Genomic DNA, 19,636 nt, shown 5'->3' on the forward strand with positions numbered 1-19,636 from the left:
CAGAGAGCGAGGTGTCTCTGATTACTGAGTGCAAAGATCAGGTGTACGCTCAAGGCACCGGAGGGCAAGCTCCAATTTTGTTTTTTTGGGGGGTGTGGGGAACTAGATTTGTTCATTATTTATTCTGATAGAGGTACTGGGAATTGAACCCAGCACCTCGTACGAGCTGAGCATGCACTCTACCACTGAGCTATATAGCCCCCCACTCCCCGACCCCGCAAGCTCCAGTTTTAAGTGAAAATGGCCTCGAAATAAAGGAAACACCCACCTTCATAGGTCTTTCCATTAATCAACACTGACCAGCAGAACAGGAACACCTAAAAAAGCTATGGCCACTACATATACACAAATCCTGTATTTCCTACTGACAGTTAATAATTAGTCCTTACACAATTGACAGAAGCCCACCAGCTCAGACTCCTGCTTAAGGAGTGTATGGGTGTTTAATTCAGTTTTCATATTCTCGAAGGAAACAGCAACTAGCCAAACTTGGCTTGTCTTTTAAACAACATGATTGTCTCCAATGGCCAGTGCAGTTGATATTAAAGGCAAACTTCTGCCCTCTGTGCAGATGCTGGGAAACCCTGTGAACAGCACTGTCCCCTGGAGCGCCCATCACTCATTGTGCAGAGCAGTGTCTTTCTCCACGAGCACTGTGTGGCAGTTCATTCTTTGTATGAATCTGTGAATGGCATATGTCAGGCCAATAAGACGACATTCCTATTCTGGGTAGTTAATAGACGCCTTGTGTGTGTGTGTGTTTTTTCCCCTTGAAGATCATGAGACAAACAAAACATGCTTGGCTGTCTAAAAATTTTCTTGGAAATACAAATAAAAATTTCAAAATAAAAACTATCACAATATCTCTGAAAACACATGACTCCTAATAGGACAAAACAGATGCTGATCATTTAAACAAGCAGTACATCCAGACAATGAAAACTCCCTTTTGGAAATTCTGCTCTCTTTGTGGTCTGAGGGCTCCTGGAGCTGGAAAGCCTGGTTCGTCCCCTCTCAGGATCTCCCGTCTCTCCTCTGAACTTAATTGGGAATCCCTGCCAGGATTCACTGAAGCAAACCCGGCAATTTGATGTATCTATCTTAGCAACCCGGGAGCACAGAAGCTGTATTCTGCGCCCACTGCAGCTTTCAATTCAGAATGGAGGCGGCATCTGCTCGCTCTCTCGTCTGGCCTCCTCTTCCCCTCTCAAGCTGTGTGTCCAGAGCTGGCCCTGCCCCTTCGCGGGGACGCGAGGACGGCAGAGCGGGGGCTGAGTGTGCCCGCTCGGCCCCGCCCCGAGTGGAATGAGCAATGCGGATGCGTGGGGTGGGGGCTGGAGGGAGGAGAGTGGAGGACAGATCCGAGCCGACTGTGCAACTGCTACAGCAGGTCTGACTAGTTTGAGGTGCCCAAAGGCAGCTTTGTTTCTCTAGTAACTCCAGGTAGCAGCAAACCTCAGTTCTTAAAACGAATTCATGTCTGCATTACTATCTTTTGGGCCTCTGCAAAAACCTGTAGATTTGCAGAGTTGCTGTTTAATTCTAAGCTTCTCTCTCTCTCTCTCTCTCAGTCCCTCTCCCTCCCTCTCGCTCTCTCAAAAAAAAGCCTATCTTAGACGGTTAACTGAAAAGACGCTAAACCAGGCATTTCTGTGTTTCTGAGGCATCTCACATAGAATAGTGAAGGGGAAGGGATTCTGGCTCTTAAGGACACATACACACACTCTTGGTTACACTGGTCTGTGCGAACTTGTTGAATGAAAGTAAAAAGTATTACTTGATTAGGCCATGGTCAGAAAATTAAGTAATGAAGCATTACTTGCTGCAGATCAACCTTTAGCCCCTTGCTCTGCTCTCCTGGCTGACTGCTTATCATTCCACGCCAGCCGCAACCCCTGGGCTTGGAGCAGGCCTGTGGGAGTACCCCACCCTGGTGTGTAGAAGTGTTGAGTTAAACTCAGGGAATCTGAAAGTCCCAAGGTCATCTCTGCACCAGAACAGGTTTGCATAAAATTCTAGCCACACCAGTGAGATAACGAGGTGGCAACTGTTTTAATCTGATCCTCCCTTAGTGGTTATCCCATTTTATAATCATTCTGGATGCAGATTTGCTTTGCAGAGTTCTTTCCTTTTTTAAGGAGGGAACTTCCACGTACGTGTGTACTTCTGTGTCTTCCCTGCTGTCACAGAAAACCCATCTGGTGGAGGAATCTGAGCACCGTGGTCCGTGGATGATGAAGAAATTCTTGCCCTGCCCCTCTGCTTGTCACCAACCTGATGATGGTTTTTTCCGAACAGTTTCTTAAACAGACTGCTTTTTGAAAAGATTTTTATTATGTCCAGAAATATAAAATAGGTTTTACTTGGTGATGATTGTTAGCTAACAGTAGTTGGTTAACACATTCAAAATATGGATTCCTCAGGTGGCACCTGCCTTCTTGCTTCTAAATTTCCTAAAGTTTGGCAGGATGAAAGGACTGTTTGGGGCTGGTAGCTTGGAGGCAGGGTCTCCTTAAAGGTCCTTGAAGATCATCGAAGTTGAAGTACTGAGAGGTAGTTTCCTTAGAAAATAAGTATCTTTTCCATTCAGTGTGGTACTCTGATCCCTTTTACTCTATTTGACTAAGTAACTTTGTGCTAAGTTCTACAGGCCATTAGTTATCAATACCCAGAAGTCCTCGGGAAGAAATACATTTTATCTCAAAATAGCCCCAAAGTAATCACTTTTAAAAACAAATGGCTGCCACATTTACAAAGTATCACTCACTGACCTCAAGTTTAGTTTGTATCCTCATTTCCTTTTTCTACTTTGTGAATTATTCACGTATATGACATAAAGTTTAAACTGGCTTTGTAAAACCTTATCAGAAGCCTGTCTAATTCTTAGAATTGACTAAACTTTCTGAATATCTATGCTGCTTATTACATGGAACAGGTATTTACATCGTAGAATAGTTATTTCCTGCCTTTTACATGTCTCTTAAGTATATTTCTTTTGTCTTGTACCTTTAGTTTTTATACTCATACGTCATATTGTAGAAGTGTGATAGTTTTCTTTTAAGGAATCCAGATTTGAACCATACAGTATATTTAGTTTTACTCAGTGAGTAAATAATAAAGAACTTTTCTCTGGTTTTCTCTTTAGATTGAATGTGAAAGTTAAAAGATGAAATATGTTCAGTATTTGTGAGGGATATTTTATAGCATGTCTTCTTTTGAGTGTTATTTTTCACAGTAATTAAGCCTTCCCAATTTGAAAGCAAAGAAGATTAAAACTAGTAATAACCTTTAAACACTTTCACAAAAACACTTCACAATGAAGTACTTAGTTTTTGTTATTTGTTAGTGACAAGTAGTTGGCTAACAAAACCTAGAAAGTAATTTTTTATTTTTTGAGTAAAGTCAGATTTATTTAGAGAGGTACATACTGCATAAGAGTGTAGGCTGTTTCAGAAGGTAAGAGAAAGGCCATGAGGTGTGGGGGTTGGGAGCTCAGGTTAAAGTAGATACACACTCCATAGAGAGAGTACGGGCTGTCTCCGAAGAGGATGGAGAGAGAGAGGCTGCTTTTTTTTTTTTTTTTAGCATCTTTTTTTAATGTTTTTTTGCAGTTTTTAAAAATGTTTTTAAAGTTTTTTTTATGGGGGGAGGTAATTAGGTTTACTTATTTATTTTTTAATGGAGGTGCTGGGAATTGAACCCAGGACTTCCAGCATGCTAGGTGCAGGCTCTACCACTGAGCTATACCCTCCCCCAAGTAATCTTTTGTTTTAACTAAGATGTAATTTTATTTTTCACACATTTGTTCTAACAAATTATATTTTTATCTGTTTTAGTGTGACTGTTTTATAGATCCGAGGGCCCTCTTTAAAAAACAAAACTCTGTCATATACTGAGGGCAAAGCATTTGGTTTCTACTCTAAGATTTTTCTCCCCCTGACATTGTTCATTAAGGGTCTCTAGTGTGAAGGGAAAAACATCATATCTTCAGGGAAAAGAGGCTTTGGGAGGGTTGAAACCAGAATCCCATACAAACAATTATAAGTACAGGAGAAAAAAAATGTTTTCATTGTGCACGGGAATGGAGGTGGAGCAAGGCTGGCTAGCCCTTACTGGCAGGTAACCTTAGGGGAAAGAAATTCAAATCTAAGAATTTCCTCCCTTAATGATAATGAGGCTTTCGATTCAGCATGCTAAAGATGTGTTCCTGACACCAAATTAGTATGGAGTAGCCTCCTAGTTTTAATGACTACAATATATTATTTATAAAAATAATATAATATGTTCATATTTACCAACGTTCAAATGGAAAGATTGGTGATAGTAGTTTGTCTCTTAGGAACATTATTATTGAACATGCAGTATCATAGAACCTCAGCTTGTAATCTGAATAGAAAGGATTCCAGCGAATTAAAAACAGTCAGCTTGCTTCATTGTCTTTAGTTTACCTGAGTTACATCTTACTATTAAATGGCTCCTTCCCAATATTCTTTATGAAGTTTTCCCTGAAACTTCTGAAACCATTTCTGTTCAGCGTGGAGGTAATTTCTTGTTATTGAGAAGCAACAGGATTGCTGAAGGCTTTTCTATGTTAGTAAAATTCCTACTAACCTTGAGACTCATTGTGTGGCTGGGAGAGCTCTTTAGGACCCCCACTGGAAAGTCTGAACTACTGGCTTCTCCTAGTCCACATCTTATGACCCGGGTTGCATGTTTGTTGTTGTGTGTCTTTGTGCTCACTTCAGGAATCCTCCAGGGATTTTAACCACGATTTTTGAAACAGTGTTAGAACAACCTATTGTACATACAGTATTTTCAGGTTTTGAACCATAGCATAATATAATTTAGTTGCTCTTGGCAGTGCTCTTTGCTTGCTTAGCAGTGTTCTATTGAGACCTGATTTGGGGAACAATCTTGGAAATGTGTATACTTTGAGAGATCTGTAGGTAGAAATTGTTGTGAACAATCAGACTTCAAGGGGTGCCTGTTGCTCTGCTGCGCCCCCTTGTGGTTATTTGTGATGCTCTTTCAGAGCTCAAGAGGAGTTCGCACTTGTACTGGGCACACTTGTTTACTTAGAGCATTTACAGCTTTCTTCTGTGTGAATAACCTATCAAGTTAATGTAATAGTTCTCACAGAGGATATAAATAGTTTATTGTGTTTATTTGATTTTTTAATTTGTAGAATTTTTTAAATGTATATTGGTGTGTTGTGTTCTTTTACCTTTTTCTTACGGAAAATTCCAAACACGCTCAAAAGTAAAGAGAAAGTACAGTGCACCCCCTTGTACTCATCACCTGGCTTCAACAGTTACCAACATTTTCTGTATAGCACAGGGAAATATACACAAAATGTTATGATAAATCACAGAGAAAAAAATGTGACAATGAGTGTGTATATGTCCATGAATGAGTGAAAAATTGTGCTGAACACTGGAATTTGACACAACACTGTAAAATGATTATGAATCAATAAAAAATGTAAAAAAAAAACAGTTACCAACATTTTGTCAGAGTTGTTTCACCTACACAGAGGTTTTTTTTCTTCCCTAGAGTATTTTAAAGTACATTTCAGGCATTGTATCATATTGAGTATGTTTTTGTTAAACTTCAGTTTAGAAACTGAAATTTTGCTCAATCTTTTACTTTAAGTGTGCAGTACTTTTAGCCAGAATTGTTAGGTAAAATAAAAGAGTTGTTAGCATTCTCACTGTCTCACTTTGGAAGAAGGTGACTGGTGTCCCTAGCTTCCTCAGAGTTAGGTTTAAAACCTAAAATTCCCAGCTGGCTGAGGAACCAATAAGACAGGGTACTAGAAACATTTTCTACTACTTAACAGTTACATTCTAAAAAGGCTGTTTTTCTTTCCAGATGTTTATTAACAAGGCCGTAATTTATTCCAAAGAAATATTCAAACATTCTCTTCCAGAATTTGACTATTTTGCCTGCTAAATAGTTAGTTGTCAACATTTTAAAATGTTGCTTTCTTTTTCCAAGAGCAAAGATGATATTTGACAAACCAGCAGTTTCAGAAACTGTCTTCAATTTAATAGAAGCGTGTAAAAATCCTGAGAGGGAAAGCTAGAGCTTCTTAAAAATGTAGGCTTGAAGGAGACATCCCCAAACAGTAAAAGTTGTTTTTTAATTGACTTGGAGGTCGACTTCCTGGCCGAATTTCGGTTTGTCTCCAGGCGTTCAGGCGCTGTCAAGAAAGCAAGGAGGATTGTTCCCGGCAGAGCCTGATCCCGATAAACAGCCGTGCGCTGCCCCCTGCGCCCCCCGCGCCGCGCGCAGAGCTGAGGGGAGGCTCCGCCGCAAACAGTGGTGTCGGGTTACAGCCCCGGAGCCGCGCCGAGCGCGCTTAACTGGCTTGATCTAGTGACTGGCTTCATAATTACATTGCTGATTTGTTAGGGAAGGCTTTGTCTTACTTACCAATTAACATGGATGTTACTGCAGGGACCTCATCCTGGATGAGCTTGGGTTTAAAAAAAGAAAAGCTTCCCCGATCCGGCCAGCTTTAGGGTTCAGTTACAAACACTCGCCTGTCTTCGGGGAGCCCTCACCCACCCTGTCTGTAAACACGCAGAGGCTTTCTCCCCGTTGGAATTTTGCCTGCCTTCCTGCCATTCCCCGAGGCCACAGGCAGTCACTCTGGGGTCCACAGGCGGCCTTTGGGAGTGCTGACCCCTTGACCCCTCCCAGAGGCTCACCACCCCAGTTTTGGGGATACTGCCACCACTCCTGCCCCAGCCCCAGCGCATTTAGGAAAGGGGTTAACAGCATAGACGTTATCAGATTTCTAAGTCCTATATGTCTTTTAAGGTGTAATATTTTAACATTGGAGAAAGTTGTCTAAGCCAGCCTGGCTTTCCTTCCTGCCTGGAAGCTGCTGTGTGACCCTCCGACCGGAGAACCCATGGGTGGTGGGAGGGGTCCTGTTAGGAACGGAGGCTCTCCCTTTGGACCATCTCAGAAGGCAGGGGTACAGGGTGAGGAGAGATGTGAGAAGCGTGTGTTTCCGAAGGGTCTCACCAGCTTTTCGGGCCAGCCTCTCCTGATCTCAGAAGGCTGTCACACACTCCGTAATTTTGCCAGGGACACTCTAATCTTTCTTCTTCCACTGCCCCCAAAAGAAACTGAAAGAATATGTTTCCACTTAAAGGACTTTGGGTTTGGCTGCACAGGATGTCAGTGAGGAAACAGCCCTGCTAGCCTGTTTGAAGACACCCATCACACGTCTTGTCTTAGCTTCTTTTTTCCTCCAAACTGGGTAGATCCATAAGGAAAAACCGTCATTCTGAACTGTTGGCATTACTGTAGGTGCCTCGCTTTTATGATTTTTAGTGTCAGTGTGAGCACTTCTGGACTTTTCAGCAACCAGTGGTCACACAGGACGGCACAGTTGAGGAGATGAGGGACATGGCTTCTTAGAGCTCCCCACTGGATGAGGAGTCTTTTACTGGAGAGCTGTTAACTGGTGAAGCAGGCATACAGAAATGCTCACAGGTCCCCAGTGTGCAGGCCAGTGACTTAACCCAAAGCAGGCACCAAGGTCTTCAGCACTGAGGTGAGGAAGTAGGCCGTGACCAGCTCCCCAAGAGCCAAGGGCCTCACTCGTAACTATGCTTGCCCAGTGGCAGATGCCAGGGCTCAGCTCTGCCTTGTTAACTGACTGTGGAGACAACCTGTCACTTCATCGTGAAGCCTGCTGCACTCCTGAGAGGAGGGAACACATGATTTCTGGTAGTCCAAAAGGAAATTGGAACAGGCTCTTGAATGTGGACAGAGTACGCAGACCATCGGGCTTTGCATGTTTCAGAGCAGTGACTTCCGGAGTCCCCCAGCCACCGGCCTCTGTGTGCACGAGCCTCCTTCCACCTGGACGGTGCTGAGCTGGGAGCCATTTCCACACCCTCCCCAGTGTTCAGGGACTCCCACCTCCCCTCTTAGCTGCCTTTTTGATCCTGCGGTCAGTCACACCTTCCCCCATCATCTTCTCCCTTCAGAAATTGGGACTAATGACCTTCTTTTAAACACCTTTTGTGCCAATAGTCCCCTTGGACACTGTGTAGGATGAAATGGAGGGTTTTCCTTCTGTTTGGAATAATGACTGTTGTTTGGGATGAGTTGAGTTAAAACATGGTGTGCAGTCTTCCGTGTCTCTTTTTGATCCACACTGAGCCAGAAAGCCAGTTTGTGTTGGGGGCTGAGGCCGGAGGGCTCTTGGTTCTGGTCTGTCACTAGCCCCAGTGGTGATGCTGCCCGCAGGGGCCTGTCAGTCAGCCATCAGGCTCTGGGCCCCTAGGAAGCACTACTGGCCCCAGAGGGCTGCAAGTTAAAGCAATGGGTTTTGTTGTTGTTAGTGGGGATGGCAGAAGTGGTGATTTGCAAAAGTAGATTTAATATTCTTTTTTCTTAAATGTATTATTATTTTTTTAATGGGAGTGCTGGGGATTGACCCTAGGACCTCGTGCATGCTAAGCACTGAGCTATACCCACTCCCCCGTGACTTAACACTCTTATTTTAAAATAATAACATTTATTTTGACAGTTCAAATAACATTAAAGGAGAGTGATTTAAAAACATCTTAAGGCATAGCTTTTAAATACTTGAAAAACATTGAGTATATGAAAACTTTTTTGATTGGTTTTTTAAATGTTTGCATTTATTCCCTTAATGCTTTAAAAATATAAAAACTGTGGAATGTTCCTTTTTAACACATAGGTACTATTTCCATTTCTCTTTGGACTTTGGCATAAGGCCTCACTGCCATTCACTCTGAGATCACACCAAGAAGAATCTGGGCCCCAGTGAGCCAGTGGGACCAGATGTATCAGTCTGAGAAGCTGAGTTTCATCATTAAAATTGAGCTGAAGACAACTTTATTCTGCATAGAATCTTTGTTTTTTAATGTCAGTTGCCAGCACAAAAACGCTATTTATTCCTTTTCTTCTTACTTGCTTAGGCACAAATAGGGAAGTCCTTCGAACTCAAGTTAAATTGAGTAAAGACATTCTCAGGTTTAAACATGAAATAGCCTGATGAGGGAAAAAGGAAGCCATGGTTCTCAAAGTGACCTTCCCAAACCAGTAAGACCTGGAAACTTGTTGGAAATGCAGGTTCTCAGGCCCCACAGCAGACCTACTGAATGGGAATCTGGGCTGGTGGAGGGCAGCGTTCTGTGTTAGCAAGCCCCCTCAGTGAGTCTGAGGCTTGCCCAAGTCCGAGAATGAAAGACTGAAAGAGACATTCACAGAGCTTTCTGACCAGAGCATCCCTGCCCCCTCTCTGTGCCCCAGGGCCTGCCCTGTACAGCTGTCCCCTCTGAGGTCCATTCAGCCCTCCCCTTTGGCATACCCTCCCTCTCGGGCCCAGTTCACACCCAGGGCCAAAGACATACACCTCTGTCTTTGTTTTACAGTCCCCCGGCTGTCCCTCAAATCTTTTCTCATTCTTTCCATTGATTGTTTATTCAGCAACGATTTCTGGAGCCTCTTCTATGCATCAGGGACTGGCTGTATTATCCTGAGGACACAGAGATGGACGAAACAGTCTGTGCTCTCATAGGGCTTCCTGTCTGGGGTGGGAGACCAGACATGAACAGACAGCCCCGCCTTAAATATAAACCTCAAATCCTGTCTCCAGGAGTCTCCGCTGATCACCCCAGTCTGTACCAGTTTCTCAGTCTCTCAGACTCCTTACTGTGGGAGTCATTCGGAATCTGAAATTGCAAACCCCCAGGTAGTCAGGTAATATCTTCTCCTGTTGCTCTGGTTCCTTCTCTTCTGAGGACTCTCCTAGTGACATACTTTGATCATCTGCCCAGGCAGATTGTAGCTTTTGAGGGCAGGGTCCTTCCTAATGAAAGCTGCACAGTTGAAAGCCAGGTTTGGTATTCAGAGAGTTTTATTCAGCATTAAACTTCCTGGAAGACTCCCGGCAGGGAAGTGTTCATTTATATTGCTCCCAGTGAGTTTTGTTCTCTGTTTTCAAAACTTGAGATTGCTACAGTCAATGCTTGCCAAAATTTATGTTTTAGAAAATCAAAATGCTAGGAGTTTGTTCCTAACAAGTTTATTGGAGAGGGAGGGTGTTTTATCTCAAACTTTATAGTAAGAACCAATGAATGTTCAATATGAGTGGCTGTGGTTGGTGTTAGACCCCTTTGGGTGGGCAGAAAAGGGAGGGAGCGCCTGTCTCACTCCTCCGTGTAGGGGTCTCTACCAGCCCTGAAGCTCAGGGTCCCTTTGGGGCCTTTGACTGAGAGATTAGGTAGGAGACGTGGGCTTTGGGCCTGGGTCTTCACAAGCCAGGGTGGAGGCAGAGAGGGGTGCTGAGCCTGAGGGTGGCCTGAGAACCAGACTTGTCACCAGCCCCTCCTTTCGGTGAACCAGGGGCTACCGTCCTGGTGTCTAGTTCCACAGCCGAGCGGCCTTTCGGGCAGTGACCGCAGACACCCCCTAACCTCCTGTTACCTCGAAGCCCCTAATGAAGTGCAGCCAAGTGAGTCGTTGTAAAAGGTCCCGGGCCTCTCCAAAGGCTTCAGGAGCTACTGCTGTTTGCTTAGAGGGCCCGAGGAGAAGGCTTTGGGCAGCCTTGCCCTCAGGTGCTTGAGAGGCTTGTCTTGGCATTGAGTTGTGTCTGTTCCAACAGGTGGTGTTCACATCGCACCTTGAGAGGCCTTGGCACCTCCTCCCACTTCCAGGAGCTGGAGGCCTGTGAGCGGGAAGACAGGACTCCACACCGTGTTAAGCAAACTTTGAGGAAACTTAAAACTTTTTACAAATTTTAAATTAAAAAAAAATTTTTTTTAATTTTAAAGTTCTAAGTAAAAATACGGATTTGATTTTTACTATGTTGTCTTTCACTCCTTTCCATAAAAACACAGAATTAGGATTACAAACCAGGATTGTGTGCATTTCGCAATCGCCCTGGGTGTGTAGAGCCCGTCTTGCCTCATAAAATGAAATAGAAAAATGAAGGCAAACCTGCTTTGAGACACACTCTGTCGTGGGTCCTTACTGACACATTCGAGAAGCATCCAAGAGTCGATTCGTCTGCCTGTTCCTGCTCGCAGGTTTTGCTTCCACGGGCCCTCCTCCTTCCCCCTTCCAGACAGCATTACAGATGTCTTATCAGGCTTTCCCCAGATCATTAGGATTTATCACACAGCTGTGACCAGCTGGGTCATTCTAAGTGGAAATTAGGTGCTTCTCACATTGAAATCTCTGAAAAGTATCTCCACAGATCTCCCTCAGCTGTGGGAATTCTGCTACATGCCTGTAGTACCGAGTGCTTTTAAAATATTTAAATATGTAGAATATTTGAGTTCTGTGGGTTAGTGATTATTTCTAGAGAAATGTGAGTTATTGAGAAAGTCCTGTTTTTTCTGGCAACAAGTCTTTAAAAGACAGCTCTGTATGGATGACTAAAACTCTACATCATCTTTCCAAAGTGCGACTTCTCCAGAAAACCGGTAAAAATTCAGAGTGGTGACAAGCTTACCAATTTAGTTTTGTTGTGGGGTTTTTTTTTGTTTGTTTTCATTCCTGTTTTTTAAAACTAATTTGTTTTGAGGTGTGTATTTGGTTTACGTTTTGGGACAGTGCTCAAACTTTCTGTGAATGAAGGACCACGTTTGCGTTTTCCTCCTTTATAGAGTAATATGTTAGTAAAACATGATAAAGATAACTACTAGAAAATGAAATCAGAGTACAAAGATGTAAAAATAGAAGCCTCATTTTTAATTAGGTTTACAGAGATACATTTACTTCATAAATCTGCTTAAGGTTTTCTAAACAATACAGTAGCTCTACTTCATCATGAACCAGTAATGTTCACAGACTGGCTCCATCCCTGGACCACACTTTGAGAAACAGTATTTTAGGGAATGTGTGTGTGTGTGTGTGTGTGTGTGTACATTTGTGTATCCTCGCACACATTTGGATGTATTGGGTACAGTCACATTATAACATAATATAGATCATATGACGCCTTTGTATGATAATTAAATGCATCCAGTGAGCTCTTTGGTAAAAACGGAGTTTTTCTGGATGTTACTTTTAAATGCTTAAATTGTAAGCAAGTACAAATGATATAATTGTGAGTACAGTTATGTTTCAAAACACAGTTGTCTAATAATACATCTAATGCATAAAGTAGAAAGTTTTGTTAACGTGAAATGAAATCACCTCCTTTCTGATTCACACGCACCTGTAAATGGGATACAGATACTTTAGATAGGAAATGCTCTATGCAAAGTGTATATACAAATGGGACTTTTAGCACTAAACAGTAGGAAATGTTCCTGTCATGTGAAGCATGAGATAAGTGAGTTGTTACCTTCCTTGCCTCAGAGAACAGTTAATTATGGGGACTGGTCTTCGGTCCTAGTGATTGACAGCCATTTTATTAATGTTTACAAAGTGAGGGAAAGCGTTTCATACAAGCAACTCCACACTCTATGAGTGCTAACACATTCTCAAGCTGCCTGGCCTTGGTGGCAGCTGTCTTGGTCCCTCTCTCCTAGAGACTGAGGCCCATGAAGGCAGTCACCCCAGGTGGGCCTTATGTGCCAGGCTCTGTCCACCTGCACATCTGTCCGCCTGGAGGGCAGCATGGCCTTCTTTCACACAGCCTTGGAAGGAGGTTCTGTGAAGTTTTATTAGGGTTAGCCTTATTCCTCTAGGATGAGACTGATAATTTCTAAATGATAACGGGGTATGGGAAAAGATATCCAGCCCCTTGAAGACGAGGCTTTATTCGCCTGCCAGACTCCCTGCTGTCTGGCAGAAGGTCCCAAGACAGCGGAGATGAGGGATGAGTTAAAAGAATGAAAGAGGCAATTCAGTAAAAGGCAAATCGCCTTTAGAAGAAAAACTGGATAACTACAAAGCACTTTATCGTATGTGAAGACACCCAAAAGAGTGAGTGGCCTTGAGGAGAGCATTCACCCGTGTCTGGGTGAGCGTTGTAGAGGAGTGAGGGGGCAGGCAGGGGCCTGGCTTCCTTAGAACTGTGTCTCCTGGTCTGAGCGACGTAAGGACAGCTTTCTTGATGAAATGGTTAGAAAGTGAGGTCTGTGAGGCAAAGGCTGGTGGACTTGTGATTGCTCTGTTTAGGTGGGAGAAGTTCTGAGAGGAAGGACCAACTCTCCAGCTGCGGGTGTCTTCATTAAGGCCAGAGCACACCAGGAGGCTGCCTAGGCTGTGTGTGTCCAGCGAGGTGGGCAGGCGTTCAGATTGCACCCATTCCCGAATGCTCAAGGTCTGAGATAGGAGGTCGTCGTCTCTTTGAAATCCAGATGTATCTCTGGAATCACAGTAGGTATTTTGTTATGAAATATCTCCAGTAACCAAACAGCAGTGCTTCTAATTAGAGCAGATTATTTTGAAATTAGTCCTTTTGCACTCAGACATGGTTGTATACAGTGAAATTGAGCCACAGAAAATCTTGGGCTGGGAAACCCACATTTCTCCACTTGATTCTAGACTGAATAGCAGTGGCAGCTCAATCACGGTGGTCGTTTAACACAGCCCAAGTGCTTCGCCACATGTCACCAAACAGGCAGAAAGTCTCTATGCATAAATGAGGAAGGAAACGGCATTTTGAAAGCTCAGGCAGTTCTGCCAAAATTGTCCATAATCCCCTTTCTCCAACTTGCTTCTTTGAATCCTTTCAGGTGTGTTCAAGCTGTAATCTATGACATCTTTATCTGTTTGAGTCATAGCACTGTGTCTTCTTGGGCTTTAAAAATAAATCTGTTTGGGGGAGGGAAGTTGAACCCGCATGGTAACATAGGCATGCAAACGCAAGCACAGACCAGCGGAGAAAGTCAAAATCCCGGTTTCCATGGTAACGTTTAACTTGTCTGTGTCGTACACATTTCTCAAGAAATTCAGTCAACAGACTGCCCCGTGATAAAAATTGCTCCACCGGCATACAAAGGTGGATTTCCCAATGAATTCATCTGTTGTAACCAGCCCTGGGCAGGGAGCTCAAGTCCGGGCCCTGACCTCTAAATCAGCGTCTTTTTTACGGTGGAAAATCATTGTGGAATTGATTCCATCTCCTTCCTTTCTCCTTGGCAGATATATGTTGGGGAAAGGAGGAAAACGGAAGTTTGATGAGCATGAAGATGGGCTGGAAGGCAAAATCGTGTCTCCCTCCGACGGTCCGTCCAAGGTGTCTTACACCTTACAGCGCCAGACTATCTTCAACATTTCCCTTATGAAACTCTACAACCACAGGCCCCTCACCGAGCCCAGCTTGCAAAAGACCGTGCTCATCAACAACATGTTGAGGCGGATCCAGGAGGAGCTGAAGCAGGAAGGCAGCCTGCGGCCCGGCTTCCCCGCCGCCTCCGCGCCCGCCGACCCGCTGGGCGCCGCCTACCGGGAGGCGCCGCCCGCGCTCGGCCAGCCCGCCGCCGCGCCGCCCTGCGAGCTCGCCAGCCCCGCGCCCCTGGAGGCCTGCCTCACCCCGGCCTCGCTGCTCGAGGACGACGACACTTTTTGCACTTCCCCGGCCGCGCCGCCCGCGGCCCCCGCCCGACTCGCACCTCCAGCCCTCCCGCCGGAAAAGGACAGCTTCTCCTCCGCCCTGGACGAGATCGAGGAGCTCTGTCCCACATCTACCTCCACGGAGGCCAAAGGGGCCTCGGGCGGGGCCGGCGCCGGCGCGCAGAGACCCGAGGGGCCCCAGGACGGCCGAGCCGACGACCCGAAGCTGATGGACTCCCTGCCCGGCAACTTCGAGATCACCACGTCCACGGGCTTCCTGACGGACTTGACCCTGGACGACATCCTGTTCGCCGACATCGACACGTCCATGTACGATTTTGACCCCTGCACGTCGGCGTCGGGGACGGCCTCAAAAATGGCCCCGGTGTCGGCCGACGACCTCCTCAAGACGCTGGCCCCCTACAGCAGCCAGCCCGTCGCCCCGAGCCAGCCTTTCAAGATGGACCTCACGGAGCTGGACCACATCATGGAGGTGCTGGTCGGGTCCTGAGCCCCAGGGCCCCGCCGCGGCGCCCGCGCACCCCGACAGCTCTCCGCACTGTGCATGCACCCTGGCTTGCCTTTTTCTGAGAAAAAGAACATTCTCCACAAGGATCACACTAGTTTTTGCTTTGAGCAGAGTTGGAGTGCCTTCATCCCAGTATGACCACTTTTAATACGCTTTTTTGAGTGGTTCCTCAGAGACCTACTACTACCCGGGAATAGGAAAGAACACATTTGAAGACAGTGTCGCCATGCTGAATGACAAAATAAACAGTTCAAGTGAAGCACAAGGAATAAGTTGGAAACGCTGTAAATTGCATGTGCATATTTGTCTATTTTTTCTATAAGTTTTATTGCAAGAGGTAAAAGAAGAAAATATATATATATATATTATTTAGATAATCTCAGTACCTTCTCCGGCATTTTCGCCCTGTATAGGTTGACTTGGCAATTCAGCCTTTTTAGAGGCATTAACTACTCCTTGTAAGTGTTGCATTTACATGGCTGTTTAGAAACTGCTGCCCAAAATTTATTTTATATTTTTGTACAGATTCCGCAGTTTATGATATTGTTTTTCTAAAAACAAATGCTGTTTATACATATGAGATAGCTATTTTGATAGGATTTGCTCACATAGTTCCTGCAAACTTCAGATGTACAAGTTGCACTTGTACTTTTATAGAGTTGTAATGTTTTATATGTGTTTGGTGCAAAGAGAAAATTGGATCAAATCAATCCGCAGTTGATGTCCCCAAATGCAAACACACACATACACACAGCGCTTTAAGAAGGGCCAGGCGATGTCACACCCAAATTTCACGAGCACCGACCCCCTGGCATGAACACCCGCCAGCACTGTGACTTCCAAAGCCAGAGCCACGTCTGCTCATCAAACTCGCATTAAGCAGTTGGCGGGAGGTGGCCATGGAGCTCGGGGTTTATGTGATGGTTCTCTTTATCTCTCTCTCTCTCTCTCTCTGGGAAGGCTACCGCGTACTCACTGTATTTATGCCAAGTCTGTGCTTTTAATTGATGTTGTTATTGTTTTAAAACAGAACCCCAGATCTTTCCTTTTGGGCATAATTTTTATGATGATCTGAAATTTTACAGTCGAACAAAATTTTATGGGAAGTAACCAACCTTTTCATGGAACTAAACCCTATTGCAATGCTTAGGGCTTGTCCAGAAGAAAATCTCCACCCCTCCACCCACTACTTCTTCATCCCACCCCAACCCCTGCTTGAAGGCATCCATCATGTTGCTCAGTTATCTTTTCCAGCTTCCCTTCCCCAGAGCTTTCGTTCCCTCGGTTGCTAAGTGCTGCACATAGCATCTTCATGATCACCACCGTGAGCCTGGCTCACCTCCACCCAGCCTGGGATGCACTCTTGTAACACCCATGGCTCTTGAACCTGGAGTTGGTCCCATTACGTCATGGCTTCCAGTCTGGTTGCTTTCTGAAATCAACTGCTCTAACTACACTTTACAAGGCTGTTTTACCCAAATACACAGACAGGACTTGCTATGCATGTTCCCCTCCTTCCCCCTCGCCATCTCCCCCTATCTACCCAACCCCCTGCCAGGACACTTGAGAACTAGCTTTTTATTCTTAGTGGTGTATATTTAATTTTAAAACGTTTGCAATGTATCATGCTTGTTGCTGAAATTGTTCATGGCCTTTCCGTTTCAGTTTTTTCTTTCTTCCAATGGTACTTTAGCTGGTTACAACCTATATTGTTGAAATGCAGATGGCTTCTTTAGGAATAACTTTTATATTTATTTAAGAATTTTTAAATTATGGGATTTGTGTTGTTGTTGTTGTCTTTGTTGTTGGTCATTTGTCAATATTCAGTCACCAATTCTGCTCACTTCTTGCCATGGATAAAATTGAGTCTTTCTGGCCAATTAAAAAAGACAGCTTTATAAAATGGCACTTTAAACAAGCCATAGATAGTTTTTATAATGCACATGGCGAAAAGCAAATACATTTGTGATGAAGGAACTGCTCATCTAAGCAAAAGATTCGTGTATGGTATGATTAAGTCTTTCTTCATTCTGATTCACTTTTTCCCCCCACTTGAATGTGTTTTTCAAGCCTAATTATCAACTCAGTAGAGCAGTGAGAAACCGATCAAATTGCACCTTCTCCTGCAAGCACCCTCCACCGGACACCTCTCACTACTGCAGATGTGTCATTTCCTTTGATAGGACCAGGGACCATATAGATAAGGTGAGGGTGGTCATAGATGCTTCCAATGTCACTGTGCCTGTCTATTTGAAGGGCTTCCTTTTCCCGTAGAGAACAAGTCCACCCAGACCCCACACTCTGGATAACTGGAGGACCCAGCAAACTCTCCACATGCCTCCCACAGACATGTACGTGGACGTGCACAATAGTGTTGATTATTCCGGACAATAACAGGGTAAGGCGGCTGATTTGCCATTGTTAAAAACTGACTGATAGTAACGTAGAACAACTGTACTTCGGTTGGATTAGCAAATCGTGTGTTTAAACAAATCCCATATGTTGGGCAGCAGTTCAGATAAGCACGGCGAAGTGTTGCCCACACGTGGTTCTCCGGCTCGCCCGCATTTGTAAGGCTGGGCTTCAGGATCAAAACAAACCCCACCTCCCTTCCCCCAGCAGCAGGCAAATGCTTTTTAACTCTGGACACCCTCGCCATAAATTCTAGATCTTCAAGGTAGAATGAGGAAGATGTGGGAAATTAGTGCCCCCTTTTAAAAAGAACAAAACCATCAAGTGTTCCAGTTGTCTTTGTGTCTTATTTTCACAAAGTGATGTCCCAACAGGGAAGAACATGAGCCTGTGTGTGACCTCCAAGTCCCAGTTTGAGGGCAGGATGGGCTTCCAGATGCCACCCGGCGGCAGTGCCTTCTCCTCTCTAAAGGACATCCCGTGGCATTCAGAGTCAAGCAGGCAGTTGGAGGTGCCTTTACGAGAAAGACATGCTGGGTGGGGCTGGGAGAGGACAGTTATTGACAGTGATGTGCAATGAAGTGACAAGATGAGAGCAGAATAATAAGAGCTTTGAATTTGAAGTGATTTTTTTTCATAAGTTATTTATTCCTTTTTTTTCTGTGTAAATATATTTATTTTACTGTGGAGCTCTCACAACATCTGGATCGTAACATGTGCAGAATGTATGGTAGGAATGTATTCTCTCGTAGGAATGTCAATCTGTATTACAAGGGGGTCCAAGCCCGACCCCTGGATCTTTTCATCATGTGCACAGTCCACACTCATTTGTACTCTCTCCTCTAATATGGGTCTCTTTGAAATATGCAAAAGGTATGGATGAGGAATGTTTTAATACCTCCAAATTTTTAAGAAAATCAAGCATCAAAGGGTTGATATTTTTAAACGTTTTTTTAGTCACACTTTCTCTTTATGACAGAAGGGGCAACCACACTGACACCCTCATTCACACCGGAGGGTAAGAACTCGCCAGAGCCACCTCCACCTGAGTGTCTTTCTCAGTCGTGCTCTTTATTGCCATAGCCCGTTGGAGTGTCCCAACTGCCCTGAGGTCAATCAAGGAAAATTCTCAGATAAATAATCTCCAAAGAGCCAAAGTGTCAACTTACAGATCATTTTTAAAGCATACATTTATTAACCACCTTTGTGGTAAATAATGAATTATGAATCCACAGGGCAGCCTTCTCAAATGACAGACGTAAAAAAGACGAGAGAGACTCTACTTTGTGCCGCGATTGTTATCCTTTGTATGAATTGTCTTAATTTCAAAATCTTGCTGTTCCAAATTGGACCTTTATATGCTTTCTGAAAATAACTGAAAAGAGCATATTTAACCTGTCCTGGCTGTAAATGGTTAACTTCTTGTAACTGCCAATGGCGAGTTGCAGCGAGGTGTGTGCGTCCCACTTACGTACATTTGTTTTCAGGGCTTCTAAGAATGAGTCTAAATGGTTCTTGAAAATTAGCCAGGATCAAATGCTATTGCAGACAAAGCCAATAAAAATTTTCGGCGTCTTTTGGGGATCACAAGTTTGGAAGAGAAGTGCGGTCATACGAGCAAAACACCAAGATTTGGAAAAGATGTACATAGTGATATGTTTGGTGCATGGTTTTTGAGGAAGGCTTTTGTCAAAAAGGAGGTGTAACCTTTTCCCCCACAGACCTGAGAGCTGTGCCTTTTCTATGCAATATTACAGACATTACATCGGAACCCAGGTGGCTGTACTCACATGTAGGTTTGGGCTGTAATCTAAAACAATTGGACAGATTAAATGTACATGGAAATGAGCAGTCTTACTTTTGTAGTTTTATATTATACAATAAACAGTTAAAAGAAGAGAGAGGCGTGTTTGCAGTTTTCCTTTTGCCGGGAGCACAGCCAGCTCGGATGCCACAGGTTGCTCGTGTGAAGGAACGGTCCATGGGTGGGGCCTCTGCCCAGCTTGGTCATGCTGACGCCCTCCCACCATCTTGGTCTCTGAGGGGAGCACTTTCCCTTGCTGGCTCTCCCCCGCCTCTTAGGCCCTTCTCGAACCTCCTCCCCCAACTCTCTTAAATACTATTTTTTTCCAGGGTTTGGTCCGAGAGCAGCTCTCTGCTGAGCCTCCACTCCTGCTTGCTCTCCCAAGA

At 44.4% G+C, this 19,636-nt stretch overlaps 1 protein-coding gene across 4 annotated transcripts in view; it reads left to right on the forward strand.

Moving 5' to 3' along the window:
- SERTAD2 (SERTA domain containing 2) overlaps nt 1–19,347 on the forward strand; it is a 105,695-nt gene extending 86,348 nt beyond the window's left edge. For all 4 annotated transcript variants that reach the window (XM_072937640.1, XM_072937639.1, XM_072937641.1 and 1 more), the window contains one exon: nt 14,095–19,347. In XM_072937640.1, coding sequence (XP_072793741.1) covers nt 14,099–15,016 — 918 coding nt within the window. In that variant the 5' untranslated portion in view covers nt 14,095–14,098 and the 3' untranslated portion in view covers nt 15,017–19,347. The remainder of the gene's footprint in view (nt 1–14,094) is intronic.
- Nucleotides 19,348–19,636: the final 289 nt, after the last annotated feature.

This window comes from Vicugna pacos, chromosome 15 (assembly GCF_048564905.1).
Source record: "Vicugna pacos chromosome 15, VicPac4, whole genome shotgun sequence".
NCBI classification, from domain to species: Eukaryota; Metazoa; Chordata; class Mammalia; order Artiodactyla; family Camelidae; genus Vicugna; species Vicugna pacos.